We start from the raw sequence: 13,326 nt of genomic DNA, 5'->3' as shown, positions 1-13,326 counted from the left end.
CAGCGCCGGCCGGCGGGCGGGGCAGCTGCCACGCGCCGGTTAGCCGAAGGCGGGCGAGCGGCGGGCGCCGATTGGTTGCCGGCGGGTGGCGGCCGAGCGCCGATTGGTTGGTGCTGGGCGAGGCGGCGGTGCCGTCGTCCTTGCCCTGAGGAGAGGTGGCGGCCGCGGGTCCGGTCCCGTTCAGTGCGGCCCGGTGGGCGCCGCCGCCATCGCCGCCATGTTGTGCCACGGGGAGGGCCTGCTGAGCTCCCTCACGGCGCTGCTGGGAGCGGCGCTGGCGCTGAGCCGCAGCCCGGCGCTGGCCTGCCTGCTGACGGCCGGCCTCTACCTGGTGCTTCACCTCTTCAGCCTGGAGCCCGCCGCGCCTCAGAGCGCCCAGCGCGTCCTGCGGCCCCGCGGCACCGCCGCGCGCATCGCCCACCGCGGCGGCGCGCACGACGCGCCCGAGAACACGCTGGCGGCCATCCGACAGGTCAGCACGGCGGGGCCCCTCCCCGAGCGAGGCCCTCCTCCCCCGGCCCGGGCCGGCCCGGCCCTCTGGGGGGCGCTGGGAGCGCGTCGGCCGCGCCCGGCCGCGGAGGGACGTGCCGGGCCAGGGGCGAGGTTGGCGCTGTGAAGTAAAGCTGGCAGGCGCTCCGCGGGGAGCGGGCGAGCCCCGGGAGCCTGCCCCCCCCGGACCTCTGGCGGCTGAGAGACTGAAATCGGTGGGCGGTAAAACAAGCCTGTGGGTTGTGTTTGATAATCTGCCTTTTCAGCAGGTACCAGGCCTCCGTCACCCTGAGTCTCTTCAGCGGCTCCCGACTGGCCGCAGGAGGCTGTGTGGCTTCAGCCCTTCATCCCCAAGCAGATTCGGGACAGTTTGATCAGATCTGAGCCTTGTGGAAGCTGTGTTTTACCCTCCCTGCCGATGGATATTTTAGCACTGTAGCAATAACGAAGCACTGTATTTTGCTGATGTATGTTGCAACACAATATAGAGTGGTCAGCAACCTAGTAATAGGGGGGGTTTGCCTTTTAAGCCTTGAAGATCTGTAATGCAAATCCACAGTTACGGGGAAAATCTGGAATAGGGAGATCTTCACTGGGTGCAGCCCTGCCATGAAACTGCTGCCTCATCTATGGAGCATCTGGTGCAGCCAGGGTTCAGAATCTGTTTCTGAGAATCATTTGAAATGGTGATTAGCAGCATTTAAAATGTAGTGTATTTGTGATGGTAGGATCTTGCTGCTTTGTTGGTTTCTTATCTTTGGTCGAGGTTTGTTCTGATAAATTCTGAAGCTACGCAATAGAGACCTTTACTTGGCTGATACCTCAAGAGTAACCTCTAGTGCATACCTGGCATTTGTCTTTCAGGTGCGTTAGCCCTTTTCACAGAAGGGCACTTGGCCTTCAGAACAATTCATTTGCTTGCGGTTCACTCAGTTGCTTTTCTGAGGAGTTACTGGGAAAGAGCTAGGGCAGGAGCAGGATGTATGAAACGTTCTAAGGCAACCCAGCTTCTTATTGCTCTCTGATATGGGGATTCCTCAGATAGGAGCAGGGATTTGCCTACATATAGTATTTAGCACAAGCATGGTAAGTGGTGCTTCTGGGAAGTGTTGCACCTACTGCTTATGGTGGATCAGCTGTGCTGCACACTACTCTTAAAGGAAATACTGCACCTGTGTGCCATAAAAAATGGGATGATGGCTTTTCCTTGTGCAAGCAAAGACTTTATGCTCTGATGTTCTCGTCTGATTCTGGCTTCTAAGTGTTAATCTATAAATTATCTAAACTGTAGGCATTTGCTTCCCTTCTCTTAGAAAGTAAAATAACTTAAGGACTCTGGAGTTACTAGAGCAGAAGGAGAGAGAGTGGGATCCTCTTCTGCATTTTCATCCTGAAACAGTCCCCACCTGTGGAAATAGATTATATGCTTTCAATTGATCTACGAATGCTTCTCACAACTTGGATAAAACCTATTCTGTTATGCAGATCAAGCTTACTGGAAACAACATTAATATCTTACTATTTTTTACCAGAATACAAACTAATTAAGCTGTACCTATATTAAAATTATAAAGCTGTCTCTTCTGTTGTGTATGTGACTTTTTTTTTTTTTTTTTTTTTTAAGGCAGCTGAGAATGGAGCAACGGGTGTTGAGCTGGATCTTGAATTTACTGCAGATGGTGTTCCCATTCTAATGCATGATGAAACAGTAGAAAGGACAACTGATGGGTCTGGAAGATTGTGTGACATGACTTTTGATGAAATTAGGAAGCTTAATCCATCTGCAAAACATAGGCTACGGTAAATTAACTATTGCTATTCTGAAACTACTGTTTCAACAGTGGAAAAAAACATTCTTGAAGAAAATTATTAATTTGCTCTATCACTGAAGGAAATTTTTGTAAATTTAAAACTTAGTCCCATATGTTACTTCTCATTTTAATTTAGAAGTGTCTGAGGCTGTATCTTCTTACCCATCGTTGCAATGGGAACACTGAAGCAGAGTCAAGATAATTGGCTTTCAAGGACAAAATTCCCGGGCATCTAATGTGAAACAGGTTCATCTCTATATAAGCTTTGCCTAAACTGACTGCAGGACACAAAAAATATTGGGACTTTGATAGTATGTCAAAATTGGCTTGAGTAATTACTTCAAAAATTGATTTTATTCACATGTATTTCTTGACTGATTTGGTCTTGGGGGTTCTAAACATCAGGATTATACCTTTGAAAAGGAGCTAGACTGATTTCCTGGGTAGTCTTAGGTAGGAGTGATGACCCCAGTGGCAGATTAGGTCCTTTCCAGTGGTATACAGGAGAAAATATTTTTATACATTACTAAAATTTTGATAACAATGAAACTTCTACAGTATCTATCATAAGTGAATCCATTTTAGAGGAAGAACTTGTAGCATGTGCTCCTGAGACACTGCGTTAGGGTTTTCCAGACTTGTAAATGTACAACCCGTGAGTCTGTAGTACAAGTAGCGTCTTCCCCATCTGTTACTGGAAAGGTGATCGTCTGAACCACACAGCGAGAACTTCCACGTAGGCAGTTACTCCTGATCAGCTGTTGTTTGCTGTCACTTTATCAGGAAGAATTTATTGAAGTGTGAAGCTGCTTCTCCTGCATCCTCAGCTTATCTTTTTTCTTCTGCCAGGATCTGCATTTCTGGCTCAGGGCTAGGGAGCACAGTCAGACAGGATGAAGTGGGTGGGCAGGTGGGCAGCAGGTGGGACCGAATGCTTGTTTGTGGTAGTTGAGGAAGGAGATGAACTGAGGTTAGTGTTTCAGTGTGGGACACGGAGTCAGTGAGCGTCAGATTGGACCTTGGATTTGGAAGGATATAATTGTCTAGTGGGATTCTGGGGGAAAGAGAGAAGCGTGCATACCCCTCTACCTGTGCAGCCTTTTACTGGGTGAGAGAGCCACTGCTGCCATTGCTAGTGGTGCTTGATCCCACCTCTAATACTAGTGTATCAGTGAACTATGTTTACAAATCCCTATGGAACAGCTCTGTGTAGCTGGGGATATGTGTGCCCGTGTGTATGCACATTTGTGTTTTGATTGCTTTCCAGTGAGGAGTTCTCTGTTTCTACAGGAGCAAATTCCAAGGTGAAAAGGTGCCAACTCTGAGAGAAGCTGTTGTGGAGTCTATGCATCACAATCTCATTATCTACTTTGATGTCAAAGGCCATGCAAATCAGGTACCAATTGCTGTACTAAGGCACCTTCCTTCCCCCTTTCTTTGGGTTTCTAACCTGTTTTTCTGTTGGTCTCAAACTGGTATGTGTGGTACAGTCCCTTCTCTTCTATAGGTGGGACTGGGTCTGCTGTTTGTGTCAGCCAAAGCTGGGCTGCCAAAGCAAAGACTCTCATACCATTTCATTGTCCTGGGAAGCTGCAATTTAGAATTAGCATGAGGCTTGTGTGAAGAAGCAGGAAGCTTGTGGCTTGTGTGTGGAAGAACCAGGAAACAACAAAAATGAATTCCCTGCCTGTGCTGAGGGGAGCTAGTATCTTATCTTCAGCTTCCAACTAGGGATCCCACTGGTCTATAATTGGCATTACTGAAAGCAGATAGAGATGAGTAATCATTAACATTTTATGCAAATTAGAATATTTTTTTCTTTAGTGTAGCAAAATATGGAAATTTATTTTTTCCCCTTGAACTAAACCCTAGGTAGTACTTCAGAATTTTATCCACAGTGTATTTAAGGGTATTTCAAACATTGAGAATGCCACTTGTTGCTGTAAACAGAATCATGAAAAGGACCTCTGCTGCAAAAAACAAAATGTCATTTCTGTGTTAATGGTGTAAACAAGATGCTGTTTTTCTTCTCCTCCTTTTCCATTTCAACCTTGCTACCCAAAACAGGGAAGTATTTTTAAAGGGGATTATTCTAAAATGTGTAAAGTAAATAAGAATGTATGTATAAATGTAACATTTGTGTCTATCTCTACTTGGCAGGCCGTTGACGCCCTGAAACAACTCTACCTGGAATTTCCACGTTTGTATAACAGCAGCATAGTCTGCTCTTTCATGCCAGATGTTGTTTATAAGGTGGGATTTCCTAAAAGTTTCTTCAGGATTTTTTTTATTTCTGTCTGGGAATTCCAGTAGGAGAGAAAACTCCCAGTTCCAAAGTACTTTTGGGTTGTTACAATTGCCAAGACTTTTAAAAACAAATGTAGCACAATGCATAATCTTATTACAGCACTGGTGCTCATTAGATGCACATGGGAATCCTCAGGAATTCCCTCTGTTGTGAAAGCTACCTAGAAAAAGTGTGTTGCTCTTACAGTTGGCATACAGCCAGGCATGTGTGCAAGGTACCTGTTAAATAAACCTCCTATTTTGATGTAAATACAGGCTTTTGTTAAATTTGTTTCCTAATTCTCATTGCCAAGTCCATTTACTGTGTATTTTATTCCATTGCCTCTTATGCGATTTTTTTGAGCAGAGGAGCTGCTTTTTTATGTTTTAAGGAAAAACCTGTAAAATAGCATAAAACTTTACAGTTACTGCTTGAGTTACAAAAGGATCTGGAGGGGAAGGGGAGAAGGATTCTGGCAGAGCTGCAAATGCAAGCTAGCACTTTGCATCTAACCTCTTCCAGTTCATACTTAATGCAGCTTGGCCTTTGTATGATGTAGTAATTTTTAATTTTTTATTCCTTGCTGATCTTCCAGATGAGACAAGCTGACAGAAATGTTGTAACAGCACTAACACACAGGCCTTGGCAGATGAGCCATTTTGGAGATGGGACACCCCGTTTCAATTCCTCCTGGAAACATTACTTGTATATGATGATGGATGTCGTTCTGGATTGGAGCCTACACAGTTTCTTGTGGCGACTGTGTGGGGTTTCAGCTTTCCTCATACAGAAGAATTTTGTTTCTCAGTAAGTGTCAAAGCTTGCTAATACATCAGGACGTATTATATTCTATTATATATATATGCCTTATATATATATACACACACCATTCTATTAGTATATAACGGTGGAATTAGCTTGGTATGCATTAGTATGTTCCATTTAATCTTGTGTAGGCTGTTTAGATAGGCTTTTCACCCTATGCTATTTATTGTTTTAAGCCTCTTTTTATCTGTATTTTTATCTTATGTTAAATCCTAAGTTTAATTGCAAAGTGAAAGAAAACTTGCTTTTGCCAGTTTACAGTAAGAAAACACAAAAAGATGACGTTGCAAAAGATTATGCACTGTCATTCTCTATGTGATAGCAATGTAAGACTAAAACTCAGTTGTAGCTTCAGCACTGTCTGCCTTAAATAGGGCAGGGTCAGGCTTCCTCTCACAGTGTCTTGGTTCCCTGCAGGGACTACGTGAGGCACTGGTCTTCCAAAGGAATTCAAGTGGTTGCCTGGACAGTGAACACATTTGCAGAAAAAAGCTACTATGAAAGCATCCTTGAATCCAGCTATATCACCGACAGCTTGGTGGAAGACTGCGATCCCCATTACTAAACCTTGAGCTTTGTAGACACCCCCCAACTCGCTAAACAAGCGATCTCACTTGGGCAGGGCTGAATTCACCATCGAGAGGGTATCCAGTAGTGTGGACAGGGCTGCTGACAATAGTTCTGGGAAAAGGAAGAGCAGTAGTTTACTTCTGTATGGTCGGATTTCAAATGCTGAAAACCCCTCAGCTGCAACACTGGACAAAGCTGAGGTGCAGCCATTCGCAGGGTGAGTAAATGGCACCGTAACATAAAAGGAGCAGATGTGACAAGCTCATGGGGCAATACCCCATGGCTGCTTTGTAATTCTCAGACTATTCCTTTGCTTTGTTTGAATCTTGATTATGAAGTCGTATCAACAATTTTTGGTGGCAAAACTTAAAATCGTACCTTAATTTTAGTAGTTTAAGCAGTCTGTTCTACAACTGTGTAATAATTTAAGGTTGACTTATGGCACCTTAAAAACTTCTACATTACGTTCTTAAAATGGAACCTGAAAATAATGGTGCCAAAATACAGGGTGAGTAAATTTCCCTCCTAGTGCATGGAAAGACGGCTCTGCTGCACCTTGACAAGGAGAAGAGCCAGCTTTCCATGTTCAGCGTGAAGGCTATGGGAATTAATGAATAAAACTTGAGTATCTTCTTATCTTCCAGACTTATTAAAAGAACCGAGGGAGGATAGAAGATTATTTCTTCTAATGACACAGCACATGAATGTATTTATTTTTAAAAGCAAGTTGTATATTGAGTGCTGGCAGTGGTAGAACAAATAGAGGTGAAATGGCTTTTTACTTTGTTTATTGTTTGCATAACTGAAGGGCACTCACAAGGATACGTGGAAAACTAATCCAGATTGAACTTGAAATCAAGAGGGCCTGCAGTTGCATTCAAGAATCAGATGATAGCTCACAGTAGGGTGTTCTTGACCAGCTGTGCAGCAGCAGGTTGGTATAAAACTTTCTCCAAGGGGTTCTGGGTTTTTTGCGTGTGCCCCAAGCTAAATGTAAGCACAAAGAAACAAGAGTAAGGAGGGAGATTTTCCTGTCAGGATGAATGACAAGAGGCTCTCCCGTTCATGTCACTCATCTGCCCTCTGCTGCAGAACCGACAAACCTCAGCCTCCTGGTGCCCACTGCACAGCACATGTATGTCACCTTTCCTGCTGTGCTCTGCAGCTGCTCCCTGAGCAGCGCTGGAGGAGGCAATGACCTGTGCTCTCAGGAGTCCGTGTTTGTTGCTGAGCCCACAGTCAATATTCACAGCCAGACTCTACAGGGATACACCCAGAAAAACATAATAAAATTGAATCTGTGGTCTCGCATCGTGTGTAAAGTTTGTCCTTTTTTCTGTCCCTTTGGTGGCTGATTTTGGGTTGTCTTTAACTGAAATTACGAGCACGAGGAAAAGATCTGTTTCTTTCCTGAGGCATTTTTATGTCTAAAGCAACAAGGGAGGAATAAACCAGGTGTTAGTAGAAAATGGGCTAAAAAAAAGTAAGTAAGTTATTGTGGCAAAGTTATGGCTCTGAATAAAAAGAAACTGCATCAAATGTCTTAAAGTCATGTATGATAAAAATCTCAATGGTATTGCTTCCAGTCTATCCTTCATTAGAAAAAATGTGTAAACTTTTTGTTACAAGCAGTAGTTTTACACAGATGAGTATTGTTAACTAATCACTCAAAAAAAGTTTGATAACTTCTAACACCAAAGCTGCTTTTGAGTGACTGTAATAAACTAAAAATGGCTTAGAAAAGTGAAAATGGAATAGAAGCTTCCTGTATTTCACACAAGTTACTTTGCAGCTATTACAACATCTCTCATTAAAAACAACTACATTTGATTTCCTTCCATTTTTATTTGACTAATACTTTGCTTTTGGTTTAGATCAGATAAAAGCAGCTTGAACAATATAACTGGTATGAAAATATTTTTAGACCAAAGCTTTTATTTACAATTAGGCACAAGTTTCCTTACATTTAGCAGAGGCCAAGTGACCAGCTGTGGAGGGACCTTGACTGCACGGAGGCAAGGGCCAGTCCTGCAGGAAGGCTGACTAATGCCAGAATATCACCACTTCAGAACCTAACCAAACACGCAGGATATTCCCTACCACAGTAATAAACTACAGTCGAGATGCACTGTGCCATCTGTTCTATTTTTCCTTCCATTTAGGGGTACAAAAGGTGTTTGAATGGCTCTAGCAGTTATCAGTGCAAGCGAGTACTGCTTTCTGCAGAACGTCAGTCCGTGACTTAACCTTTATTATTGGTTCTGCCCACTCACGGTCAGAAATCTTTGTCACCATCTTCGTCTTCCCGCTGAGCTGCTTCTCTAGCACGCAGAGCGAGTGCCACGGCCTCAGACATGCCTGACCTGCTGCTGGGCTGGGATGGCTCTGCATCTGTTTTCCACAAAGGAAGTGGCGTTAACGGTGCTGATGTTGGTACAGCTGCCCCCAGTAAGAAGCCCTGTGCTACTTAAGTGTCCCACTTGTCAACTATTTGGAAAAGTTACATGTTTGTGTAAACCAGGAATAGTTCAAGCTACCACACCGTTTCCATAGCTTTTCTTACTCCAGACACACCATGTCCTAGCCACTCTACATCATCAATAACCTCTTAGCTCTACGCTAAGATGTTAAAAATCCCTCTAATGTGATGTAATATTCTTGCCTGTGCCTGCTGCTCCCGTAAGACAAAGTGCTCATTGCCCAAAGAAACTCAACTCACTGGTACACAGGAGCTTGCGATCAGCCTTCAGAACCGCCACCAACAGCACAAGCTACCAATATGCACATCCTACAGAAAATGTTTATCCCAGAAACCCAGCCTTTTTGTTTCGTCTTTATACACGATGCTAAAATTCTGTGCCTCTTACACCAAGCTCTTACATACTGTCTCTGTCCTACGCCAAACATTTTTGCTGAGCTGAGCTTCTCAGAGCTGCTTTCTGTGTTCAGCATCTGTTGCTTACCTAGCGGGAAGCCAGTCCCCCTCAAGATCCCAGCAGCACGGGGATACTGAAAACAAAATTCACAAGCAGATTTAGACCGGTGTTTCCCTGGTGCCTGTTACCTTGTATTTAAAGAGATGGCAGTTACCCGTAACAAAACCTCCAGCCCTTAGGCAGGTTTGTGAGCATGAGTACTCCAACAGCTACTCTGATTACATCTTTGTACCTGCTCAAATTAATCTTTAAGATTATTTCTATACACTTGGGATGACCTCTTTGTTCAACATATGCACACTGTCTGTATCATGCCCCAGGTTCTATATGGAGAAACCTAGCAAAGAGTTCCTTCTTTCGACCACCTCACCTCGCCATAGGGTGCATTTTCATGTCGTTCAGGTGCCCTCGTGGGGTAGCCTGGCACCAGCTGGCCAGGCTGCCTGTGCAGCTGGAACGAAGAGCTGCTCTGAAAGACAGTTTGTGCCGTTAGCAGTTCTGAGTCCTGGCTTCCAGTCATGACATGATCATTGCTACTCACACCCAAGGCTATCGCCCCTCCCTGAGGGAGGCAACTTCTCTACTAGCTCCACAATGAGATGATTCCGGCATCTCTTTTGAAATGTAGACTTAACAACTACGAGTGTAGCCACATTTTGTGGGCTATCAAACCTTTCCCTCAGGAGTCCCACCTGTGACCCTGAAGATGGCCAGTTCTCTAGTGTTTAAAACCCCGCAGCACACAGAAAATGCCCAGTCACTTTAAGCTCCCCTTTTCACAGTCAATATTTACTTATATTATCACATATGTATTTGTATTTATCAATATGAGTATAAATTCAATATATCCATACCAATATTTGCTTTTTTAAATTTGTATTACCACATTAATGATGGCCATTCATACAGGGGGGTTTGCTTTTTTGGGGGAGAAGGGAGGAGAGCCTAACAAACCTTTTTCTTCACCAGTATGTTGGTCAAAGAGTTTTCACTCAACCTAAACAAAAACACAGTACAGTGCCTATATGCACACATTTGAACACTAATTTGGTGTCTCAGCAGGCAGGACTAACTGACAAAACAAATTCAAGTCTAAGACGTTAGCTGTCTGTATTGAAGCGGTATGGGATTTAAAATGGGGTTGGGTCGAAGCACCCCGTTTTAGCTCAGCTGAAAAGATGGGGGGGGGGGGGGGGGGGGGGCACAAACCATAAACCCCAAAGGAAATCCAGAGTCAGGGGAGGAAGGCAGTCTCCTCCTTAGTCCAGGCAAGGTTCAAGTGTGGCCAAACCCTTTAGCAACCATCACTGCACATCTAGATTAGGAATTTTTTTTGCAGTTTCATAATCATAAATGATGTCTAGTGAGGGTACAGACTTCTCTGTATCTTTCCCAGGCTCAATTCCAGTTTGGAACAAATAGGGAACTTCCATGGTATCCTTTTTCTATCTGGAGTTAACTAGCAGTCAATCAATTTATGTGAAGCTTTAAATGCAGACATATCCCAAAATGGCAGCCTATTTGCAAGGCTGGAAGAACCCCACGAAATGGTACCAAGCACATAATTGAAACAGCAACATCTGGAACTACCAAACTGACCTGCTGGCCTTGTCCTCTTGCCACAGATGTGATTTGATTTGGCCTTTGCAGCACCCGTAGTACTTCAAGTAAAAATATTTTGTCTTTCCCTTCCTAAGGTCAAGACATATTTGATCATTAGCTGGAATAGACTAAACATTCTTGAGAAGCTCAAGGCCTATAAGTAACCATTAACCAGAATAATCATTAAAATTCCTTTTATTCTGAAATAATCTGTCTAGAGAAGGAGCTGCAGCAGCACAGCTTGAAGATAAAATTATTTGGCAACAACTCGATTTGTGAGTTAAGTTTCCCTGCAATTCCCATGGGGGAAGGCTCCCACCCTCTCTTGTATTGTCACAGAAAAAGCAGATTACAGCTCTACAATAGCAGGATGAGACAATCAACAAGGAAGCCAAATTAAAAAAATAAAATAAAGCTGAAAGTCAAACTTACATTAATAATTTGTTTACGTAAGAGTTTGGTCATGGTCTTTCTTCCTTCTATTATTTGCCAGTAAAGATAAGTAATAATTCTAAAAAAAAAAAAAACACAACACAAAGTCCAACATAAGAGCACTCGTACCCATGAGTATTCTTCCTAGTCACTGTGTAAACAGAAAGTTATCTTGTTTATTTCATCCATTAAATCTATATGTACACATATCTATACATGCATATACATATATACACACACATATTAAAAAAAAGTATACATACAATTACACATGGAATGGCAAACCCATGAAATTACTCAAAACATTCTCTTGGAAAAGACCCAAAGATTTATGGACTTGTATTCAAGGCGAGAGGTCCAAGTCAAGTCAGTCAACAATACAAGGTGCGTTCCTGATAACAAACAGGAACCTCATGCTCTTACCCAACTTTGCGTCATTTGCTTAGACACACGCCTGGACCTTAAATCACAACGCAGAACAGTTACTGCTTCCAGGCCAACCCTGCTCCCACTAGAATGGATGGGATCCTGTTTTATGAGAACAGGTTTGGACTCTTAGGTGTGCACGACGCATGCCAGAAACATCAAGCACACAGCTACAACATCAAACCCTACCAGTGGGCTTGTTGCCTAACATGCGCAGGCTGGTTTTGCCAAAATAATTTACTTCAGCCAGTGGGGCGGTATGCAAATTTATCTGAGATTAGCTGGAAGCAGGCTGCAACCTACGTATTAGCAGCTCCCCATATGATCTGCTCAATTTAACATGCTGCTCGTACACTACCATGCTCTTCCACCGCAGTGCCCCTGCGGTAGTTCAGCTATTCTTTACATGGTATCATCTCCACTAATGACTCCACTGATGAGAAATGGTCAGAAAAGAGAAAGCAACCACCTCCCAAACATCTGCTTTTTATATCACTCAGGGTCCCTAGTATACATCTGGCCTGTATTGCCTGTGCTTGTGAAAGCTTGCTCTTTCTCTATTGATTTGTTCTCCTCTGGGAAAGAAAAACACAAAAGGGAAAAAAAAACCCACCGACAAAGGAGAGGAAAAAAAAAACCGCCCAAAGAAAAAAAAAAAAAAAGGCAATCTATCCTGCCAACTGTACACATCATGTTCCCTTGTGCTGACGTTCCCAAAGCTAAGAGTGCCAGTGGTAATAAGATCTGGAGCTTGGGCAGCAGTAAACTAGAAATATTCAATTAAAAGCAGTGTATCTTAGGGTTAGCATGAAGCTGGTTGTAAAGAGCTTTAGCATCCTAACATAAAAGGAATAGGTTTTATAAATTCTTTATGTACTTCAAATACACAGATTTCTAATATATTAACCATTTCTGATGCTTTAAAATGCACTTTGCAATTATTATTTTTTTTTAAACTGCTGTGCCACAGCCAGTTTTTTTCACTTCAGGTCCTTTTCCAGAGCTTTTCATTAGCAGGTACTTACAGAATAATAACAGAGAGGATGAAGAAGAAAAGTTCACTTGTAATTAAGTTATGGTAGATCCACACTACCCATTTGGAGGCAGTGTAATTTTCCAGTATTTTTATCCACTCAGAGACTGCAGCATACATAGAAGACAAACCTCGGAAAGGACCACATCCTTCTGAAGGTTTTAATCTGAAATAGTGAGAAAATAGCTACTTAAAGCTTCATATATTAGCCAGTCATTTACTTGACATTGTGATTTTGTACATCAAGATGCTTGTTAGTTTGCTATCGCCCTCTGCTCTCTTTGGACTCTTAGGAAACATCCATGATCTACGTTTGATTTTTAACTTGGGTCACTCTCCGGCCATTAAAATGCCCACCCCAGACTGCACAGTGAGAGGCAAGAGGCCCCGCTGCAACGGAGCTGTACCAAGCCCTGTGAACACCATCTTGACCTAAACGTAACAAGTCAATCACTGTAGTGCAAGCTACAGCAAATTGAAAAATCTGAATTTTCAAAGTTTCACCACAGGTGCTTAATGGAACCATCATTTCACCTTGCCTTTAAGGATGCGAGTGACTACAGATTTCAGTAACAACACAATGTGCTGAAGTAAGGCAAGAATCAACTTTTTCAGGTAGACTGAAATAGGGAAGTGGTGTTCGCTTTGAATCTGAACCACCCCAGTCTGAAATTCCCACTTGCCACCTGGAAATGTTTGCTCTGACATTTTCATCCACCTGGTTTCACATGTAGCCACCTGCCTCATTAAATACTGAAATCATGTGGCTGAGAATTGCCAAGAAAAAGAAAAGGGGTATCTATGCTGCCCTCCTTACTGGGACCAGACTTAAGACACACATAAACAAAGCAGCTTTAAAATACTGGTAACAACAGAGACGCATTATTGCAGAGGTTAGCACTCCCTGCAAAAAGA

The 13,326-nt window shown here is 43.2% G+C and overlaps 2 protein-coding genes across 8 annotated transcripts in view; one reads left to right on the top strand and one right to left on the bottom strand.

The window, feature by feature from the left end:
• The first annotated feature begins 88 nt into the window (after nt 1-88).
• Nucleotides 89-7,812, top strand: GDE1 (glycerophosphodiester phosphodiesterase 1). 2 transcript variants are annotated; one of them, XM_056336528.1, is made up of 6 exons: nt 89-472; nt 2,114-2,289; nt 3,591-3,696; nt 4,461-4,553; nt 5,183-5,394; nt 5,830-7,812. In XM_056336528.1, the coding sequence occupies exons 1-6, from the start codon at nt 218-220 to the stop codon at nt 5,975-5,977; spliced, it is 990 nt and encodes a 329-aa protein (XP_056192503.1). In that variant the 5' UTR covers nt 89-217; the 3' UTR covers nt 5,978-7,812. The 2 variants fall into 2 exon arrangements, with proteins under 2 accessions (XP_056192503.1, XP_056192504.1); XM_056336529.1 differs by lacking the exon at nt 89-472 and adding an exon at nt 576-704.
• A 296-nt stretch (nt 7,813-8,108) lies between these two features.
• TMC5 (transmembrane channel like 5) overlaps nt 8,109-13,326 on the bottom strand; it is a 32,319-nt gene continuing 27,101 nt past the window's right edge. For 4 of the 6 annotated variants that reach the window (XM_056336521.1, XM_056336523.1, XM_056336520.1 and 1 more), the window contains 6 exons: nt 12,404-12,577; nt 10,953-11,031; nt 10,518-10,610; nt 9,289-9,387; nt 8,946-8,991; nt 8,109-8,373 (listed from right to left, as the gene is read on the bottom strand). In XM_056336521.1, coding sequence (XP_056192496.1) covers nt 8,258-8,373; nt 8,946-8,991; nt 9,289-9,387; nt 10,518-10,610; nt 10,953-11,031; nt 12,404-12,577 — 607 coding nt within the window. In that variant the 3' untranslated portion in view covers nt 8,109-8,257. The remainder of the gene's footprint in view (nt 8,374-8,945; nt 8,992-9,288; nt 9,388-10,517; nt 10,611-10,952; nt 11,032-12,403; nt 12,578-13,326) is intronic. The other 2 variants (XM_056336526.1, XM_056336525.1) reach the window with 2 other exon arrangements.

Source organism: Falco biarmicus, chromosome 4, assembly GCF_023638135.1.
Source record: "Falco biarmicus isolate bFalBia1 chromosome 4, bFalBia1.pri, whole genome shotgun sequence".
Lineage (NCBI taxonomy): Eukaryota > Metazoa > Chordata > Aves > Falconiformes > Falconidae > Falco > Falco biarmicus.
This window is presented reverse-complemented; position numbering and strand designations above follow the sequence as displayed.